Source organism: Nyctereutes procyonoides, unplaced genomic scaffold (assembly GCF_905146905.1).
Source record: "Nyctereutes procyonoides isolate TBG_1078 unplaced genomic scaffold, NYPRO_anot_genome, whole genome shotgun sequence".
Classification (NCBI taxonomy): domain Eukaryota; kingdom Metazoa; phylum Chordata; class Mammalia; order Carnivora; family Canidae; genus Nyctereutes; species Nyctereutes procyonoides.
Window position 1 is genome coordinate 15,633,257 of NW_026575020.1, and position 21,083 is coordinate 15,654,339.

Genomic DNA, 21,083 nt, shown 5'->3' on the forward strand with positions numbered 1-21,083 from the left:
CTCAGAATGATAGGAAAAATAGCCTGAGCAGTGCTAGGCATCACATCTATACACAATGTTTAGGAGAAGTTTTCTCTTCCCAGGAGTCTCTCAGCAGTGAAAAAACTCAATTTCCTACTTCCAAACGTTTCCTCCTCACATGTCATATAGGTTACAAACCCATTCCTGAACTAATGTTAGTTAAAGGAAAATCCATTCCACTTGCCAATCAGATACAACCCCAGTAAGCTGAGGAAAGCACTAACTTTGCCTCAGGCACAAGTGAGGGATGGAACATGTCTCAAGAAAATCAGTATTCTATTAGGCAGCAAGGGAGAGAACAGAAGCTGAGAAAACCACCCAGCAAACAGTATCCACCAAGAGCAGTTAGGAACAAAAGCAACGGGATGAAGAAAAGTCAAAGGGAAGTTTATAAAGGACTTCCACAGAGTACTGACCAACAGGCTAGCTAAAACAAAGGATTAATGGGGAAATTATAGGAGGTACAGCATGAAGAATCAAATAGTTCTAACTATATAGGTCATCTCTAGAGAGACTACCAAATCTGGAAAACACCATACCTACAGAATAATCTCTAGGGCAGTGCTGTCTGATAGAACTTTCTGTGGTGCTGAAAATATCCTATATCTGTGCTATCCAATCAATCAGTAGATGAAAAACCGAATTTTTAAATTTTATTTAATTTCTTTACATTTTAATTTACATAGCCACATGTGGTGATTGGGCTACCTAGTTGGTTTGGCTGATCAACATTTACCAAAAATATTCACATGGCTAAAAAGAAAAACAATCATATGCCTTAGTGCAATCCAAATAATTACAGAATTTTCTTCTTCTATCTCAAAAATAGAAATGGTTCTGGAGAGACTTTGTTCTCTGTGAGTCCATGTTTCTCTTTGTGATAACTATTCAAGAGATTTCAGACCACCTATTTCATAAACTTTCAAATAATTTGTCCAGGAATTAACCAATCCAAAACTCGTAGACAATTTTGTTCCTTAACATAAATGTTTCAGTAAAATACCACACACTCTTTTGAGTTTTTAGGTTTTGTGTTTTTCTTTTTTTTTTTTTTTAGAGTGAGAGTGTGTACACAAGAGCAAGGTGGGCAGAAGGAGAGAGAGAATCTTAAGCAGGTTCCAGGCCCAATGCAGAGCCCAATGTGAGGGAGGGGCTCGATCTCATGACCCTAAGATTACAACCTGAGCCTAAGCTAAGAGCTGGACACTAAACTGACTACACCACCCAGGTGCTCCATTCTATTTTTTTTAAATTTTTTATTTATTTACGATAGTCATACAGAGAGAGAGAGAATGGCAGAGACACAGGCAGAGGGAGAAGCAGGCTCCATGCACCGGGAGCCTGACGTGGGATTCGATCCCGGGTCTCCAGGATCGCGCCCTGGGCCAAAGGCAGGTGCCAAACCGCTGCGCCACCCAGGGAATCCCCTGCTCCATTCTATTTTTAATACCTTTTGAATTATATTTGTTTTGGGGGTTTGTTTTGCTAATTTTTATTTTGGAACAAATCTAGTCTTTTTTTTTTTTTTTTTGGTCTTTTGGTGGTCACCTTTATAATTAAGTGTATTTAAATCTTAATATCTTGGGGCGCCTGCTTGGCTCAGTCAGTTAAGCATCCAACTCTTGGTTTTGACTCAGGTCATGATCTGTAGGTGGGGAGACAGGGCCCTACTTGGGTCTCCCCACTCAGCAGGGAATCGGCTTTCTCTCTGCTTCTCTCCCTGCTCACCTACTTTCTTTCTAAAATAAATAATCTTAAAAAAAAAAAACCTTTAACATCTTCATATTAACTAAACAGATGAAGAAATTTATATATTCCCTTCCTTTCACCTCATTTTCTGTTCTCACCTCCCTATTATTTTTTAGTATTATCAATCCATGTGCTATTTTTTAGTATCAATTCAAATATATTTTCTGTCCTTGCAAATGAAAAACTATGCATCTTGATAGATTATAGCAAAATAATACATGAACAGTTTTACTATCTGTTTTCTGTTTTCTATACATAAACAGAACACTATTTGCCCTAAGTAGGCTTATCCCTTTCTTGTTTTTCATGTTCCCAAAATAATTTTAAAGACCCTTTTGGTGATTTTAGAATATTTCAGAAGCCTGGACTTAATTTGACTTTCTTAAGTATCCTCACAGTACTGTCCCTATGAGTGATATGCCCCCCCCCTTTTAAATATTTTATTTCTTTATTTGAGACAGAGAGAGAGTGCATGCTCATGCTTGGACACACAAGTGGGGTGGTGTCAAAGAGAGAGGGAGAAGCAGGCTCCCTGCTCAGTGACACAGGGCTTGATCCCAGGACCCGAAGAAAATGAACTAAGCCAAAGGCAGATACTTAACTGACTGAGCCACCCAGGCACCCCTGATATACCTCTTTTAGTATTTCCTTTATGAGGTCTACCTTACATGTCCTTTAAACGCTGGGCTCATAGAACTATTTCTGGTTTTATAACTCTCTACAGATGTCATCCTTTTCTTCCACATTTTGATCATTAAAATTTTCTCTAAACTTTCTACTATCTCATTTTTAAAGTAGTAGATATAAGATCCACTATATCCAACATATTGCAATATGGCCATCATTGAATCTAAAATATGATCTTTTTTTTCAAGGCTTATAACCAACCTTTCAGTCGTTTCTCCTTATTTATAATTATGTGATTCAAAGTAAAAGCTCCCTATGCTAAGGTAGAAAGCTATCTACCTTCAATATAATTATTGTTCATTGCAGATACTACTTTTAACTGAATGAAGACCATTATAGATGTTTAGATGATTAAAAATCACTATTATAACTATTTTCTGCACCATTTTTAAATCTCAGTCAGAAATATAGCAACTATTTATTGTATCCAATGGGGACAATTTTTAGTTAATATCCAAAATATCACTTTTCTGGGACGCCTGGGTGGCTCAGCAGTTAGGCGTCTGCCTTCAGCTCAGGGCATGATCCTGGAGTCCTGGGATCGAGTCCCACGTTGGGCTCCCTGCATGGAGTCTGCTTCTCTCTGCCTATGGCTCTGCCTCTCTCTGTGTCTCTCATGAATAAATAAATAAAATCTTTTAAAAAACAAAACAAAATATCACTTTTCTCTTTTTTTCACTCACCTAAATTTATCCTGTGCTTCAATAAATTTATGGATTTATATACTTATATGTTGATACGTACATCCAGAACTATATATACCTAATCTCTTCTCAAGATTTGTTTCCTTAGAACAAGTTTATGTGCCTCTATTTTCAAGTTCTTTTTTCTTTTTTTCTAATAAAGATCTTATTTTTTTATTCATTCATGAGAGAAACAGAGAGAGAGAGAGAGAGAGAGGCAGAGAAACAGGCAGAAGGAGAAGCAGGTTCCATGCAGGGAGCCTGACATGGGACTCAATCCCAGATCTCCAGGATCACACCCTGGGCTGAAGGCGGCACTAAACCGCTGAGCCATCTGGGCTGCCCTATTTTCAAGTTCTGATTGCATACTATGAAGAGTATGCAACTTGAGTCATATTTATAACAGTTATATACATATTTTTTTGCATCTTATTAGTATATGTCACCACCTTTAATGTTTTAAGTTTCCTACTTCCTATTCCCTGTGCCCTTTTTAATTGCTCTTTCCTCCTCTACTATTCATCTCCCAATGATGTAATATCTGAAGCATATAACATCTGAGATACATCCAAGATCATTTTATAATTTTAATCAAGTATTGTTCTCTTTTCTGCCATTCGTAATATTAAAGAATTATTGACCAAATTAACCTCAGTAATCAACCTTTGAGATTTCTCACTACAAGCCCATAATTCAAATATCTTAAACCAAATATAGCTCATGGTTGGCAAAACAAACAAACAAACAAACAAACATGTATGCTGCCCTAGCTGCATGCCCACAGCAGATAGCTTTTGTGCAATGCCCAGACACAGTTCCTCATTTCAGCCCTCTAAATAGCTATTATCAGTTAATGATTACAGTTGAGGGCAGCCTGGGTGGCTCAGCGGTTTAGCGCCGCCTTCAGCCCAGGGTGCGATCCTGCAGACCGAGGATCGAGTCCCATGTCGGGCTCTGTGCATGGAGCCTGCTTCTCCCTAGGCCTGTGTCTATGCCTCTCTCTCTCTCTCTCTCTCTGTGTGTGTCTCTCATGAATAAATAAATAAAATCTTTAAAAAAATGATTACAGTTGACACCAGATATAAAAATCTGTTGGCCATCTTTTGTTCATACCATTAAGTTCTGCTTTATGATTCCAACTACATACAGGCTATCTTTTCTTTTGAAAGCCCTCAACTTTGCCTTAATAATAAATGAAAATTTTACAAATCCTTCAGTCAGCTATTTGAGATATAGTGCCTATGTCAGCAGCTCATATTGTTTTTTTTTTTTTTTACTCCATTATATCTGAAGAGTTTTACACAATCAGTGATAGAGGCTGAAAATTACAAGGATATTCACATGAAATCAGAAGAGTATGGGGAATGAAGGGAGAGAATGAAGGTCCATCTTTCTAAGCTCACCAACCCAATTTAAGAAAAGGAGAATTTGAAAAGTCACTGATATAGATGCTTTCCACATTTCTCAGTTTCACTAGTTCTTACAGGAACTACAAAATTGGTAGATTTAATAAGTATTAGCAAGTTTTCTCTTCTAACATGGCTATATAATTCAAGATAGCACACTTCTTTATTAACCACGTCAAGTCCACATGCTTATTTTTTTATTTTTTAAGATTTTATTTATTTATTCATGAGAGATAGAGAGAGAGAGGCAAAGACATAGGCAGAGGGAGAAGCAGGCTCCCTGCACAGAGCCTGATGCAGGACTCAAGCCCGGACCCTGGGATCACGCCGAGTCAAAGGCAGACGCTCAACCACTGAGGCACCCAGGCATTCCTGCTTATTTTTTTTAAATCTTTTTAAAAAAGATTTTATTTATTTATTAAAGAGAGCACGAGCAGGCTCCCTGCTCAGCAGGGCTCTCTACAGGGTTCGATCCCAGGACCCTGAGATCATGACCTGAGCAGATGCTTAACAGACTAAGCCACTCAGGTGCCCAGACATGCTTATTTTAAAACAAAAGAGCTATTTTATACTTCAGGAATCAAAAAAATCTCATTTCTATCAACAGTTAAACTGACTCCAGAATCTCAAAATGAAAGTTAACAGGGATTTATCTTTCAAAAAGACACTCAGAATTAAAAGTCTACAAATCCAACTTGTCAATTGAAAGCATTACCTCCAGGTCTGTTTGCTTTTGTAGTTCTTGTATGATGGTCATAGTCTTATTGACAGTAGCACAAATGCGGTTCTTAGTTTCTTTCTGCTCTGCAGCTATTGGTTTAAAGCGGGCATGCAAAGTTTGATATCGAGACTTTATTGCTGACAATTCCTTTAAGAGTGTAACTGGATTTTTCTACATCAGGAAAAAAGTAATATATATATTAAATCATGAAAAGGAAAAATTAAGCTTCTTTTAAGGATTAAAATATATATAACACCATCCATTTAATTCTACCATCCATTTAATTGAACAGTATATAATTAATTATGTAACTATGTAACAAAGGATGGGAGGAGGGGGAAAAAAAAGCATTAAGACCTAGATCCTATTCTCAAGGAAATTAAAGCTTAGGTACAGAAATAACCCACACATGCACACAAAATAGGAATATTAAAATAAGCAAATAAGTGACATTAGAAAAAAACTCCCATAAGATATATAACATTTAATACGTATTTCACAATAATTACATGGTATTTTAACAATACAATAATAAATACTATTCAGAAGGTGACTAAAGGAACTATTTTGATTTGTTCTTAAACAATAAGAGAATTTAAAAATAAAACCACTTATAAAATTCTTAAACATCTATCATGGGGTTAAAGTATGTATTAAGTAACAACTGACCTCACCATACAAAATCATGCCAACTCAAGCAATTATATTTATTGGTTACATTGGTTTTTCAAATTCATTTTAGAATGTAAACACTATTCCATAAAAGACCTTTGTAAAAGGTCCTTTCCACCACTTGGTAATTTTCATTCCCTGATGGTTCCTTAGCAAGCCCTATAATATTCACTATTCCAAACTTTCTCCACTTCCTCAAATTCCCATGCACTCCCTTCTTGGCACATGACCTCACCAACTACTACACCAAGAAAACAGAAAACATTAGAAGTTCCATCTTCCTGCCTTTTCATCCAAAAAGGAAAACATAAGGGGAATCCCTGGGTGGCTCAGTGGTTTAGCGCCTGCCTTCGGCCCAGGGCATGATCCTGGCGTCCCGGGATCGAGTCCCATATCAGGCTCCTGCATAGAGCTGGCTTCTCCCTCTGCCTGTGTCTCTGCCTCTCTCTCTGTGTGTGTCTCTCATGAATAAATAAATGAAATCTTTAAAAAAAAAAAAGGAAAACATCTATGGACATTCTCATCCCTGCTCAGCCTGTCACACTGCCAGTATTACTGTTGTTTGCTACCCAAATCCTCCAGAGCCTTTAATTTCCTATATTTCTATGACTTTTCAATATCTCTCTACTTTTTGTTTTGTTTTGAAGTTTTTGTTTATTTATTTATTTATTTTTTAGTAACCCCTACATCTGGGATGTCTGAGTGGCTCAGCAGTTGAGCATCTGCCTTTGGCTCAGGGTATGATCCCAGTCCCAGGATCGAGTCTCACATCGGGCTTCCTGCAAGGAGCCTGCTTCTCCCTCTGTCTATGTCTCTGCCTCTCTCTGTGTCTCTCATGAATAAATAAATAAAATCTTTGAAAGAAAAAAAAATCCCTACATTCAATGTGGGGCTCAAACTCACAACTGACTCATGTGCTCCTCTGACTGAGCCAGCCAGGTGCCCCGTATTATCTCCCTTTGTACAGACTCCAAGTATATATAGATCTTCCCTATTCTAAAACGAAATTCAGGGCAGCCCCGGTGGTGCGGTGGTTTAGTGCCGCCTGCAGCCTGGGGTGTGATCCTGGAGACCCGGGATCGAGTCCCACATCAGGTTTCCTGTAGGGGACCTGCTTCTCCCTCTGCGTGTGTCTCTGCCTCTCTCTCTCTGTGTCTCTTATGAATAAATAAACAAAATTAAAAAATAAATAAATAAAACGAAATTCACTCCTTCTCTTGACTCTACTGTTGCTTCAAAACCAGTTTCAGAGACGCCTGGGTGGTTCAGCAGTTGAGTGTCTGCCTTAGGCTCAAGGCATTATCTTGGGGTCCCAGGATCAAGTCCCACATTGGGCTACTTGCATGGAGCTGGCTTCTCTCTCTGCCTCTCTCTGTCTCTGTGTCTCTCATGAATAAATAAATATAATATTTAAAAAAAAACAATCTGATTCTTCTCATTCCATTTCCACCAACCTTGTAGGTCCTATAATAATACATTCCCCAATTTAACATCCCATAGACTAGTATCCTTGCCAAATTATTGTAAACAATCAAAAGTTAGGTTTGCCCAATATCATATAATTTTGATACCCTTTCTTAGGCCTTATTTCCTTCTTGTTCCTACCTTAAAATGAAGTCTTGATTTTTATAAAACTATACTACCTTTGTTAGTTTCCTACTCTACAGATATTTCCTTCAGGGACCCTATCTCATGGCTATGGCAGAGACTCAGTTTATGGCCCTCTATTCCCTATTTCCTTAGAGATGTTTCTGTTTTTAATGATGGAAATAGTAAATAAAGATGATTCTCATAGGAAGAGAAAAGAGAAAATCTAACTTAAAGACTATTAAAATATTTCTGCAAGGATGTCTGGTGGCTCAGTGGTTGAGTGTCTGCCTTCTGCTCAGGGTGTGATCCCGGGATCCGGGATCGAGTCCCACATGGGGCTCTTTGAGGAGAGCCTGCTTCTCCCTCTGCCTATGTCTCTGCCTCTCTCTATGTGTCTCTCATAAATAAATAAATAAAATCTTTTTAAAAGATTTTAAGATAAAATATTTCTGCAAGGAGTGATCAAGACCTATGGTATAAGAAATAGAAATAGGAAATGGACAACATAGAGACCTCATGAAAACATTTAAGAGATCTTAGTGGTATGTTTGTTAGGAACAAAGGAATAATAGATGACATCAAATGCATCATCTGGTATATAAAGGAATGTGTATATTAAGATGCCTTTTTGGGTATCTACTCAGTGTATACCCCAATAATATTGAGATCTGTCCTCTGACCTTCAGAGGTATTATTTCCCATCATGTTTCTAGATGGTAGAGACTGCAGTGGATCAAAGAAATACAGTAGAAAAACTGGAAAATACAGTTCAAAAAACTACTAAAAGATAGGAAATAAACGATAAGAAAAATGGAGAATAGATCCAGGATGTTCAGTATCTCACTGATGGGACAAAGCATAAAAGAGGTTTTCCTCTGAAGTCTTTTCTGATGAATACAATAGCTAAGTAAAGTTATGAGATTTCAAATGCATGTGTTTTTACATTTAAAGGGCCCCACCAAATGACAGCACAATTAATGAGAAAGCCTATCCATAACCATAAAATGACCAAAAAAAATTTTAGAGTATGGAGAAAATATTCTGAAAGTTCCAAGAGAAATGGGTTAAGGAAGGGGGAGGGTAAAAAAAGGAGGAAGACACAATTAGTATGGCATGAGTTTCTCAGCAAGAACACTGGAAGCTAAAATAACACAATTATGTTAAAAAAAAGAGAAAATAATCTCCAGTCTAGTATTTCATATTCAACCAACTATCCATCATCTAAAGGATTAAATAAAGATTAAATAAAGACATTTCCAAACAGTCAACTTCTCAGAAAGTTGGCCTTTTATGTACTCTTCCTCAGGAAACTTCTAAAGGATATGCTTCACCTGATCAAGGAAATGAACCAAGAAAGAATGAGATGTATAATTCAAACCAGAAATAAAGCAAAAAGAATTACTGAAATGATGGTAAAGAAATCCCAGAAACAGGGATGCCTGGGTGGCTCAGTGGTTGGGCGCCTGCCTTTGGCTAGGGGCATGATCCTGGAGCCCTGGGATCGAGTCCCACATTGGGCTCCCTGCATGGAGCCTGCTTCTCCCTCTGCCTGTGTCTCTGCCTCTCTCTTTGTGTCTCTCATGAATAAATAAATAGAAATAAAATCTTTTTTAAAAATTTAAAAAAAAATAAAAGAAGTCCCAGAAACAGGTACACAGGAGGTCTATACAGCAGGAGGATAGATAGCACTGGGAGGGATGTGGAAAAAAATGAAACTTAAGAATCATGTGATGTGTCTGACAATGTCAACAAGAGTTTTACCATTCTGATAGAACCATCTGAGGCTAGGGTGCCTGGATGGCTCAGTCAGTTGAGTGTCCAACTCTTTTGACTTTGGCTCAGGTAACGATCTCAAGGTCATGAGATTAAGCCCCGAGGCAGGCTCACAGAGCCTGCTTGAGATTCTCCCTTTCTCCTTCTGCCCCACCCCTGGCTAGCTCGCTCTTTCTTCAATAAATAAATCTGGGATGACTGAGTGGCTCAGCTCAGGGCATGATCCTGGGTCCAGGGATCAAGCACTGCATCAGGCTCCCTATGCCTGCCTGCTTCTCCCTCTGTCTATGTCTCTACCTCTCTCTGTGTGCCTCATGAATAAATAAAATCTTTTAAATAAATAAATAAATAAATCTTTAAAAAGTCTGACTGAAATAATGATACATGTATAGAAAAATTAGGCAAATTGAAGGGAAAAAAGAAAATTATTAGCTCCAGAAAAAAAAAAAAAAAAAACTAAAAAAAAGCTCCAGGAAAAGCAGACATAGTATATTACATGACTGATAAAAGCAGTATTTGCAGAGCCTAATGGCTATGGTCTGAATGTCTCTCCAAAATTCACTTGTTTATTTCTTTTGTTTTTGGGGGTTGTTTTGTGGTTGTTTGTTTTTTAGTAATCTCTATACCCAACATGGGGCTTAAATTCAAGACACTGAGATCAAGAGTCATATGCTCTTCTGACTGAGCCAACCAAGTACCCCTCAAAATTCATTCAAGTACCTAACCCCCAAGGTGATGTAATTAGGAGGTGAGTTATTTGGGAGGTGATAACTTCATGAGAGGAGAGCCACCATAAATGAGATTAGTACTCTGATGGAAGAGGCCCCAAGAGATCATCCCCATCTGCTCTGAGCATACAACCAAAAGTCTGTGACCCAAAAGAGGGCCCTAACTTATCTATGCTGGCACCTTGATCACAGACTTCCAACCTCCAGAACTGTGAAACTGTTGTATATAAGGTCCTAAGTCTGTGGTATTTTGTTGCAGCAGCCCAAGTGGAAGTGAATATGGATAGAGCAAGAAATTATAAAGTATTTAATCTTTATCTTCCATAACAAGTTATTATTAATAACAGCAGTAAGATATAGTGCATACTCTGGACTAAACTGTTTTAAATACATTATATATATTACTTATTTTATCCTCTCTCAACCTATGAGCAGATAGTAATATCCCCATTTTATAGACAAGGTAAGTAAGTTCACAGAAGTTACCTGATTTGCATAAATCACAGTACAGATCTTGTATTTTAACAAGAATAGCCTATATCCAGGAAATCAATTTCAGATTGGGGGGAAAAAATGGCAACACAAGGATATTATTTAGAAATAAGGAGGTAGGGACACCTGGGTGGCTCAGGGGTTGAGCGTCTAACTGCCTTCGGCTCAGGGTGTGATCCTGGAGTACCAGGATCGAGTCCTATATTGGATTCCCTGCATTGAGCCTGCTTCTCCTCCCTCTGCCTACGTCTCTGCTTCTCTCTGTGTGTTTCTTATGAATAAATAAATAAAATTTAAAAACAAGAGAGAAAGAAAAAGGAGGTAAATACAAGAAGATGCTGAAATAAAGTGGTGACATGCTTGAGGGTGGTAAAGTATGAAACAAGGAATTACTGTTTGTACTTATATGCTTGTGCTTTTGTGACTTTTCAAATTATTTACAAAACCTAATTTGATAAGAATAAAAGTTTAAAGTTAGGAGGAAAATTGGTATGAGGGTAGAAGAGATCAAATGTGAGATAATAGTGGATTATATAAATATGAATGATCTTTAGGTAACTAGAAATGGAGCTCAGTTGTGAATTTCCCAGAGACCTGTTCATATAAATCAGAAGAATGATAAATTCCCCAAACATAAATTCACAGAAAAAAAAAATGTGACAAGAACTAAACTCATAGAGGGAAAAATGTGGCCAGTATACTAATCCTTGATGACCTACCAATCCAGGTAAAGAATTGGTGAACAAGGCATCAAGATACGTAGATTTTACAACTTAGCATCATACAACAGAGGAAAAAAAGTATTGTGCACATAGCCTATTTTGTTGGAGTGATTAGCTTCTTGGGAGCCACTGTGTTCTTTTATTAGTGTTTATAAACTAGTTGCACTTTATTTAACTTTGTGCCTGTAACACTTCAATTCCTTTGGGCTCTTGTTTATTTTAAGTGGGTGATCATTTATGACAGGTCATAGAAGTACACAAAATGTGCTCAGGGGTACCTAGATGGCTCAGTCGGTTAAGTGTCTGCCTTTGGCTCAAGTCATAGTCCCAGGGTACTGGGATCAAGCCCCACATTCAGATCTCTGCTCAACAAGGAGCCTGCTTTTCCCTCTCCCAGCCCCCTGCTCTAGCTCTCTCTTGCTCTCTCTCTCTCTCAAATAAATCCTTAAAAACCAAAAAAAAAAACTAAAACAAGATGTGCTAGGTAATGATACTGCTAGTGACGAGGGAAAAGAAAATCCAATAAGCAAAAAGCTCAACACATTAAGTCTTTTAAAAGAATCGAAAGGAAATACGCCATTAGTTGTATTACAAATTTAAAAGACTTACAGGTAAAATGCTCATAAAAGAAAACAAAATTACCTTTCTTGAACAAATACAGGTGAAAAACATTATAATAGGAGCTTGTAGTTTATTGTATCTTTATATCTAAGTAGATTCTGTTTAAAAATGTTGACTTTGGGACACCTGGGGGGCTCAGCTGTTGAGCATCTCCAGCTCAGGTCGTGATCCCAGAGTCCTGGGATTAAGTCCCACATCAGGCTCCATGCAGGGAGCCTGCTTCTCCCTCTGTCTATGTCTCTGCTTCTCTCTCTGTCTCTCATGAATAAATAAATAAATAAAATCTTTTAAATAAATATGTTGACTTTTAAACAGAATTATTAACAGACTCCAAATCATAGTAGAATAGAATAAAGATAAAGCATCTAAACAAAATTTTATGTATGTATGTGAGTATGAACATACACAAACACAGACACATCATAGTGGTTGGTACATAGTAATGTTCAATGAAAATGTATTGCCTCTATCACAATGTAGAGCTATTAGAAGTTAGTGTAACTGGTTCTTTATTTTCCTGTTCCTTGGTATATATATAATCATTAGAACTAATGTCAGTGAAATCTATGAACATTAAGATCATAGTTTTCTTCCCAAATGTAACGCACAAAAGGGCGAGTTAGGGGCGCCTGGGTGGCTCAGGTGGTTAAGCATCTGCCTTCGGCTCAGGTCATGATCCCAGGGTCCTGGGATCAAGCTCCGCATCAGCTCCCTGCTCAGAGGGGAGTCTGCTTCTCCCTCTCCCTCTGCCCATCCCCCCCACCACCTTGTTCATGCTTGCTGTCACTCTCTCAAATAAATAAATCTTTAAAAAAAAGGGGGGGGGAGGTGGAGTTACTGGATAAATATGATAAGTGTTTGAAGTTATAGTTCCTCAAAACTTGGCAGAGAATTACCATATGATCAGCAATTCCACCGTTAGGGGTGTGTGTGTGTGTGTGTGTGTGTGTGTGGACAAAAGAGTTAAAAACAAGGACTCAAAAAGATATATGTATACCCAGATACATAGCAGCATAATACCCAAAAGATGAAAGCAATCCAGTGTTCAATGACAGATAAAGGGATTTTTTAAATGACGTATATAGGAACACCTGAGTGGCTCAGTGGTTAGTGTCTGCCTTCAGCTTCTGCCATGATCCTGGAGTCCCGGGACCAAGTCCTGCATCCGGCTCCCTGCATGGACCCTGCTTCTCCCTCTGCCTATGTCTCTGCCTCTCTCTCTCTCTGTGTCTCTCATGAATAAATAAATAAATAAATCTTTAAAAATAAAATAAAATATGAGGTGTATACACACACACACACACACACACACTCTATGGAATATTATTCAGCCTTAAAAAGGGAAATATTATACATGCTACACTGTGGATGAACACTGACATTACACTAAGTGAGATAATAAATAACCTAGCCACAAAAGCATAGATATATGGCTCCACTTACATGAAGTACCTACCTAGACTTAAATTCATAGAAAAGAGAGTAGAATGATGGTTGCCAGGGATTGAAAGAAGTTGGGAATGGAAGGCTATTGTTTAATAGGTACAGAATTTCAGTTTGGACAGATGATGACATCTTCAGTTCTGGAGATGGTGATGATGGTTGCATAACAATGCAAATGTAATTAATTGAACTGAACTGTACACTCAAAAATGGTTACAATGATAAATTTTATGTTACATGTATTTTACCACAATGGAAAAAAAAACTAAGAATGTAATATGAAAAAAAAAAAAGAATGTAAAATGGTACAACTGCTTTGGAAAACAATTAGGCAGTTTCTTAAAATATTAAACATAGAGTTACTATATGGCCACCAATTCCGCTCTTACGTATAAACCCAAGAGAAATGAAAGGAAATGTCCACACAGAAACTTGTACATGAATGTTTATAGTAGCATTATCAAAATAGCCAAAGGAAGAAACAACCAAACTATTAACTGATGAATGAATAAGAAAATGTGATACAGCCATACAATATTTTTCAGCTCTACAAAGGAATGAAGTAGGGTGCCTGAGTGGCTCAGTTAGTTAAGTGTCTGACTCTTGATCTCAGCTCAGGTGTTGATCTGAGGGTCATGAATTCAGGCCCTGTGTTGGGCTCCACACTAGGCATGCATCTACTCTAAAAAAAAAAAAAAAAAAAAAAAAAGGAATGAAGTACTGATTCATGCTAGAACATGAGTGAACCTTTAAAACATTCTAAGTAAGTAAGTAAGTAAATAAATAAATAAATCATTCTAAGTGAAAAAACCAAGACATAAAAGGCCACATATTGTGATTCCATTTATATGACATGTTCAGACAGCCAATCCATTGAGACTATACAGACAGAAAGTAGATTATCATTATAGCTGCAAAACTCTGAATCTAAAAACCACTGAACTGTACATTTTTAAAGGGTGAATTTTATGGTATGTGAATTATAGCTCAAGAAAGCAGCTTTTTAAGAAAACATTAATGAGGGTAGCCCCAGTGGCGCGGTTAAGCGCCACCTGCAGCCCAAGGTGTGATCCTGGAGACAGGGATTGAGTCCCACATCAGGCTCCCTGCATGGAGCCTGCTTCTCTCTCTGCCTGTGTCTCTGCCTCTCTCTCTCTCTCTCTCTCAATAAATAAATAAAATCTTAAAAAAAAGCATTAATGAAAGAAATTGAAGATAACACAAAGAAATGTGAATATATTCCATGCTCACGGATTGGAAGAATTAATATTGTTAAAATGTCCATACTACCCAAAGCAATCTATAGATTCAGTGCAATCCCTATCAAAATGCCATTTTCACAGAACTAGAACAAAATAATCCTAAAATTTGTATGGAACCACAAAGACTCCAAATAGCCAAAGCAATCTTGAGAAAGAACAAAGCTGAAGGAATCATGACTCCAGATTTCAAGATATACTACAAAGCTATAGTAAAACAGTATGGTACTGGCACAAAAATAAACATACCGATAAATAGTAAAAAAAATAGGGAAGCCCAGGTGGCTCAGTGGTTTGGCACTGCCTTCAGCCCAGGGCCTCATCCTGGAGACCCGGGATCGAGTCCCACATCAGGCTCCCTGCATGGAGCCTGCTTCTCCCTCTGCCTGTGTCTCTGACTCTCTCTCTCTCTCTCGAATAAATAAATAAATAATCTTTTTTAAAAAATAGTAAAAAAATAGCCCAGAAATAAATCCATACTTATATGGTCAGTTAATTCATGACAGAGGCCTCAAGAATATACAATGGGGAAAAGACAGTGTCTTCAATAAATGGTGCCAGGAAAACTGAACAGCCACATACAAACGAATGAAAGTGGACCACTTTTTTTATACCATAGACAAAAATGAACTCAAAATGGATTAAAGACCTAAATGTGAACCCCAAAACCATAAAACTCCTAGAAGAAAGTATAAGCTGTAATTTCTTTGAGACTGACTGTAGAAATATTTTTCTTGTGATGTCTCCTCAGACAGGGAAGATAAAGTAAAAATAAACTACTGGGACTACACCCATTTGCACAGTGAAGGAAACTGTCAACAAAATGAAAAGGCAATCTACTCAATGGGAGAAGATATTTGCATAGGATACAACCAATAAGGGGTTAATACCCAAAATATAAAAAGAACTCATACAACTCCACACCAAAAAACCCCCACAAATAATCCAATTTTAAAATGGGCAATGAACCTAGACAGTTTTCCAAAGAAGACATACAAATGGCCAATAGACACATGAAAAGATGCTCAATATCACTAATCATTAGGGAAATGCAAATCAAAACTGCAACAAGACAACACCTTATACCTGTCAAATTGGCTAGTATCAAAAAGACAAGAGGGGCACTGGGTGGCTCAGTTGGTTAAGTGTCTGGTTTTAGCTCAAGTAATGATCCCAGAGTCCTAGGATTGAGCCCCATATCAGACTCCCTGCTCAGGGGGGAGCCTGCTTCTTCCTCTCCTGCCCCTCCTCCCACCTGTGCTCACTCTCTCTCTAATAAATAAATAAGATCTTAAAAAAAAGGAAAAAAAAAACCCAGACAGGTAACAAGTGTTGGTGAGAAAGTAGAGAAAAAGGAACCTTCATGCGTTATTGGTAGAAATGCAAATTGGTGCAGCCACTATGGAAAACAGTATGGAGATTCCTCAAAAAATTGAAAATAGAGGGCAGCCCGCGTGGCTCAGTGGTTTAGTGCTGCCTTGGCCCGAGGCATGATCCTAGAGTCCCAAGATGGAGTCCCATGTGGGGCTCCCTGCATGGGGCCTGCTTCTCCCTCTGCCAGTGTCTCTGCCTCTCTCTCCCTCTCTCTCTCTCTGTGTGTGTGTGTATGTGTCTCATGAATAAATAAAGTCTAAAAAAAATTGAAAATAGAAATGCCATTATGATCCAGTAATTTCGCTACTACTGTGTATTGACCCAAAGAAAACAAACACATACACACACAAAAGAAAACACTCTTTGAAAAGGTATATGCATACCTATGCTTATTACAGCATTACTTACATTATTATAGCCATGATATAGAAGCAACCTAAACGTCCATTGATAAATGAATGGATAAAGAAAATGTGATATATATGTACAATGGAATGTTACTGAATCAAAAAAAAAGAATGAAATCTTGTCATTTGGAACAACATGGATAGACCTAGAGAGTAACTAAGTCAGACACACAAAGACAAAGTCAGACACATGGTTTTGCTCAGATGTAGACCCTAAAAAACAAAACAAATGAACAAACAAAGCAGAAACAGAATGAGAACAAACTGGTAGTTGCCAGAGGGGAGGGGTATGAGGGGATGAGCAAAATGGATTCTAGTTATGGAATGAAAATATCATGGGATGAAATGTACAGCATAGGGAATACAGTCAATTGTATTGTTATAGTGTTGTAGGGTGAGAGATGGTAGTAGCTATTGCTGTAGTGAGCATAGCATAATGTATAGAGCTGTCCAATCACTATGTTGTATACCTGAAACTAATATAACAGTGTGTATCAACTATACTTCAATTAAAAGAGGATGTTCTCTTCAATTAAAAGAGGATGGGGATGTGAGGGGGGGAAAACATTATTTTAATTTGTACTTCTACCCCAAAATAATTCTTAATTATATGAAAATTTTTTCAAACTATATATTTCTTATCTGCTAGCAAATGCTGTCAAAAATAAACATTAATGACATTAAGTAGTCAATTAATGTTAACAGACAATGCTTAAAAATTGTTTGCTTAAAAAAAAATTGTTGGGGAGCCTGGGTGGCTCAGTCAGTTAAGCACCTGACTCTTGATTTTGGTGAAAGTCATGTTCTTGGGGTCATGAGATCAAGCCCCATGTGGGACTCTGTGCTCAGCAAGGAGTCTGCATAAGGTTCTCTCTCCTCTCCCTCTTCCTCTCCCCCTTCCCCAGCTCTCTCTCTCTCTCAAATAAACAAAGAAATCGGTAAAAAAAAAATTGTCTTTACCTCCATGGGCATCAGTACATGTAGTTATAATTTTATGGAATATAAATGGAGTTAATATTTCTAATCAATCTAAAGTTAGAAAAACTAAGTATATAATTTTATATAAAAAATCACAGTTCATATAACAAATTTATGGTAGATCATCATCCTCCTCAGAAAGTATCATGACTGCCATGGTTTCTCCCTCCTTATTTAACAACTGCTCTACAGTTATCTATATTCTCATTCAGAATTTCAGAGGTTTCCATAGTGATTTGTACCTTTGGGTTCAATAATTACTGATTAAGTGTTAAAAAAAAAAAAGTGGCCACAAATTTCCTTGACTATGGGTATAATCTCTCTAGCATGCTGTGACCAAGCTTCCAAACAAAGAGATTTTAAGATTCCATAATTTAGTACTTAATAATTTAACTTATAATATACTATTAGAAATACTATCAGAAAATCTTTTAATAAAATAATTTGTTAAAAATATATTTCTTTTGCAGATTACCTTGCTTGCTGTATCAGGATGATTAGTCTTGATTTCATATTCCAGCCTGTATTGAATGTAATCCAGATCAGAGTCAGCTTTCTGGAACTAAAGATCAGCACAAATAACATTTTGTGAACCAAAAGATATATTAATAAACATGATATACTGTTAATTATTCTTTCTTTTCTCCTTATATTTTTTAGCATTTCGATCACATGAAGTACACAAATTTTGGAAATATGGAAATAGAAAAGCATATAAAACCTCCATCATCTATAATACCCATGCTCTATTAAAAATTTAAAAACTAGTTAACATTTTAAAAGTTGTTTTTCTATACATCTCTCTTAGATTTAGAGCCAAAATTAAGAGTTCTACTTTGTGGGATGCCTGGGTGGCTCAGCAGTTTAGTGCCTGCCTTTCACCCAGGGTGTGATCCTGGAATCCTGGGACCGAGTCCCGCATCTGGCTCCCTGCATGGAGCCTGCTTCTACCTCTGCCTGTGTCTCTGCGTCTCTCTCTCTGTGTCTCTCATGAATAAATAAATAAAATCATTTTTTAAAAAAAGTACTTAAAAACAAAATAAAACAAAAAATGGCACTTAAAATGTCCTTCAGAAAGGGGCACCTGAGTGGCTCAGTTAGTTGAGCATTTGACTCCTGGTTTTGGCGCAGATCATGATCTCAGGGAAATCCAGCCCTGCATGGGGCTCTCGGAATTTGGCATTTATTTTCTCCCTCTCCCTCTGCTCCTCTCCTTCCCAATAAAATAAATAAAATCTTTTTTAAAAAATGTTTTTCAAAAATGAAGTCTTTATATTTACTTATATAATTGTTAGATTAAACGCTATGATTAAATTATCCAATAATCAGACTTTGTTAAGCAGACTAATAATTACTACACATGTATATGTACGTATATAAAGAAAATTCCTGGGGTACCTGGCTGGCTCAGTCAATAGAGCATGCCACTCTTGATCTCAGGGTTCATGCCACATTGGGCATGGAGCCTACTTAAAAAAAATTTTTTAATTAAAAAAAAAGAAAGAAAAAAATTCCTATTGGCTTAATTTCCCATATTGGAATATGCTCAAGGACAACATTTCTTTTACATTAAAAAAACGTACTAATCTATATAACATTTGGATGGAGATATGAGGAAAGGGACAAGGGAGAGGGCAAACCAAATTAAACAAATTAAACAAAGACTACACATTCAAGACCTAATTTGTTTAATTATTGAAAAAGACTACAGTTCCACAGCTTTATATATAATTGATGATGTTACTTAACAATCTAAGCATAATTTTTTAAGTAACTTCTATTATAATAAGATACCAAAGAGTGTGCTCTCAATCAATGATATGATGGAGTCAGCTAAATTTTCAAAAACGTTTGTAAACCAGTTGTTAAACACAGGCATAACTAAAAATTAAATTATATAAATTTACCAGTAAACCAATTATTAAAAACAAATATATACTCAAAAATCATAACTTCCTAGTGATTTTTACTATATTTTACTATTATATATGCTCTTGATTATCTATTATATGTATATAATGAAAATACTGTATCATGTGCTGCTATGCATGTCTTCCCAACTCCACTTTCAGCGACATCATGCTGGTAGCTTGCAATTAGCCAGCATGGGAATATTTACACCAAGGAAATTGGCAAATGATAAAATTCAGGGCTTTCCACCTCCTTCTACCCCTAGCTGCATTTATATGTATACTTACTTCTGCTTTCAAAAGATTTTTTAAAATTCCTATCCCCCCCACTTAACTAATGTACCCACATTTTTTTGTACCCACATTTTTACTGGAAAAATATTTCAGAAGATAAATTGAATTTTAAACAGACTTTCAAAAACAGGGGGAGAAAGGAATAGGGAGTTATTGTTTAATAGGTCCAGAGTTTGAGTTTGGAAAGATGAAGAAGTTGTGGAAATGGGTGGTGGCTACAGTTGTACAACAATGTGAATGTACTTAATACCACTAAACTATAAACTTAAAATGATAAATTTTGTTATATATATTTTACCACAATTAAAAAATTTAAAAAACAAATGTGAGAAAAACAGCTTGGAAGTAGAATGTAATCCTCTGTGAAGAAATGAACAGAACATTTCATGATAAATACACAGGGAAGTTTTTACTTATTAGTGAAGTCAGTGGGCTAGGGAATAAGCAGGGGGAAAAAAGATAAAAGGATACCAATGTGATGCTGAATATTAGAAAAACAAGATTTTCTGATTTGAACCCTTCATTTTCATATAAACAAAGAAACAATCTAAGTGATTTGCCTCTAGTTCTATTTTCATTACTATGTTTTTTATGCAGTTAGACCAAAGTCTATATATAGTATACATGACATTAAAGCCAGTAAGAGTCTCAGAGATGGGGAAGGGGGGCAGTGTTAAGACTTTACCAAAGGTTTTTTTAAGTTTCAAACCTAATATCACAAGTTAGTCCTTTAAAAAATTCCCTCTGAGAATAACCTGGTAATATAGTCCAGAAAAAAGAAAGTAAAAGAACTGAGATATAATATATGGTAGAAGTTCTAGCCCTGGTATCACTAACAAGCTATGTGGCCTTAGATTAGTCTTCCATCTCTCTGGGTCTCTTCTATTAAATAAAAGAGTTGGAAATCTAAGGTCCCTTCCAACACTAATATTCTTTTATTTCATAATACTAAAAATAAAAACAAGTTTAATTTATCAAAATATTAGAATTTAGAAAAGACAAATTTCCTTCTTCTAAGATATTAAAACTTGACATTTGAGTTTCAGATTTTAATGTTTATAGTTAAGATTTAGCTTCTACTATTTGTTTTCTTCCAAAACAAAGTTGACTGTCATATCAGTTTCAACTATATAATTTCTGCAACCTGCCCATCGTTCTTCCCAAACACCAAAACCCTATAAGCAATATTGCACTACTCAGAGCTATTTACACAGCAGAGACAATATCGATAGGGTTCTAGGATCTGGTCATAAACAGAAAATTTTTTAGTCACGTGGTAGGAAATTTGCTGACCAAATATTATTAGTCTCCAAAATTCATTAGTGGTCTGACTAAGGGAACAAACTAATGCTGATAAACATTATTCACAGCCCTCCTCAGTTATAAATTAGCCTCTTTACGCCTTGTTAACAGTGAGGTTGCTCTTTAATTAACTTTAGCTACCTATCTTATTTTTAGTATTAGAATACTTAAAATTAGTGAAATTGGGGGGCGGAAACACTGAGGGAGAGGGAGAGAAAGAATCTTAAGCAGGTTCCACGCATAGTGTGGAA

At 36.8% G+C, this 21,083-nt stretch overlaps 2 protein-coding genes across 3 annotated transcripts in view; one reads left to right on the forward strand and one right to left on the reverse strand.

Moving 5' to 3' along the window:
- PRR11 (proline rich 11) overlaps positions 1–21,083 on the forward strand; it is a 63,377-nt gene that overhangs the window by 5,400 nt on the left and 36,894 nt on the right. The gene's annotated exons all lie outside the window — the stretch shown is intronic.
- SKA2 (spindle and kinetochore associated complex subunit 2) overlaps positions 1–21,083 on the reverse strand; it is a 37,002-nt gene that overhangs the window by 2,827 nt on the left and 13,092 nt on the right. Inside the window, exons 2-3 of the mRNA XM_055323257.1 lie at positions 17,802–17,888; positions 5,262–5,438 (exon numbers count right to left, since the gene is read on the reverse strand). Coding sequence (XP_055179232.1) covers positions 5,262–5,438; positions 17,802–17,888 — 264 coding nt within the window. The remainder of the gene's footprint in view (positions 1–5,261; positions 5,439–17,801; positions 17,889–21,083) is intronic.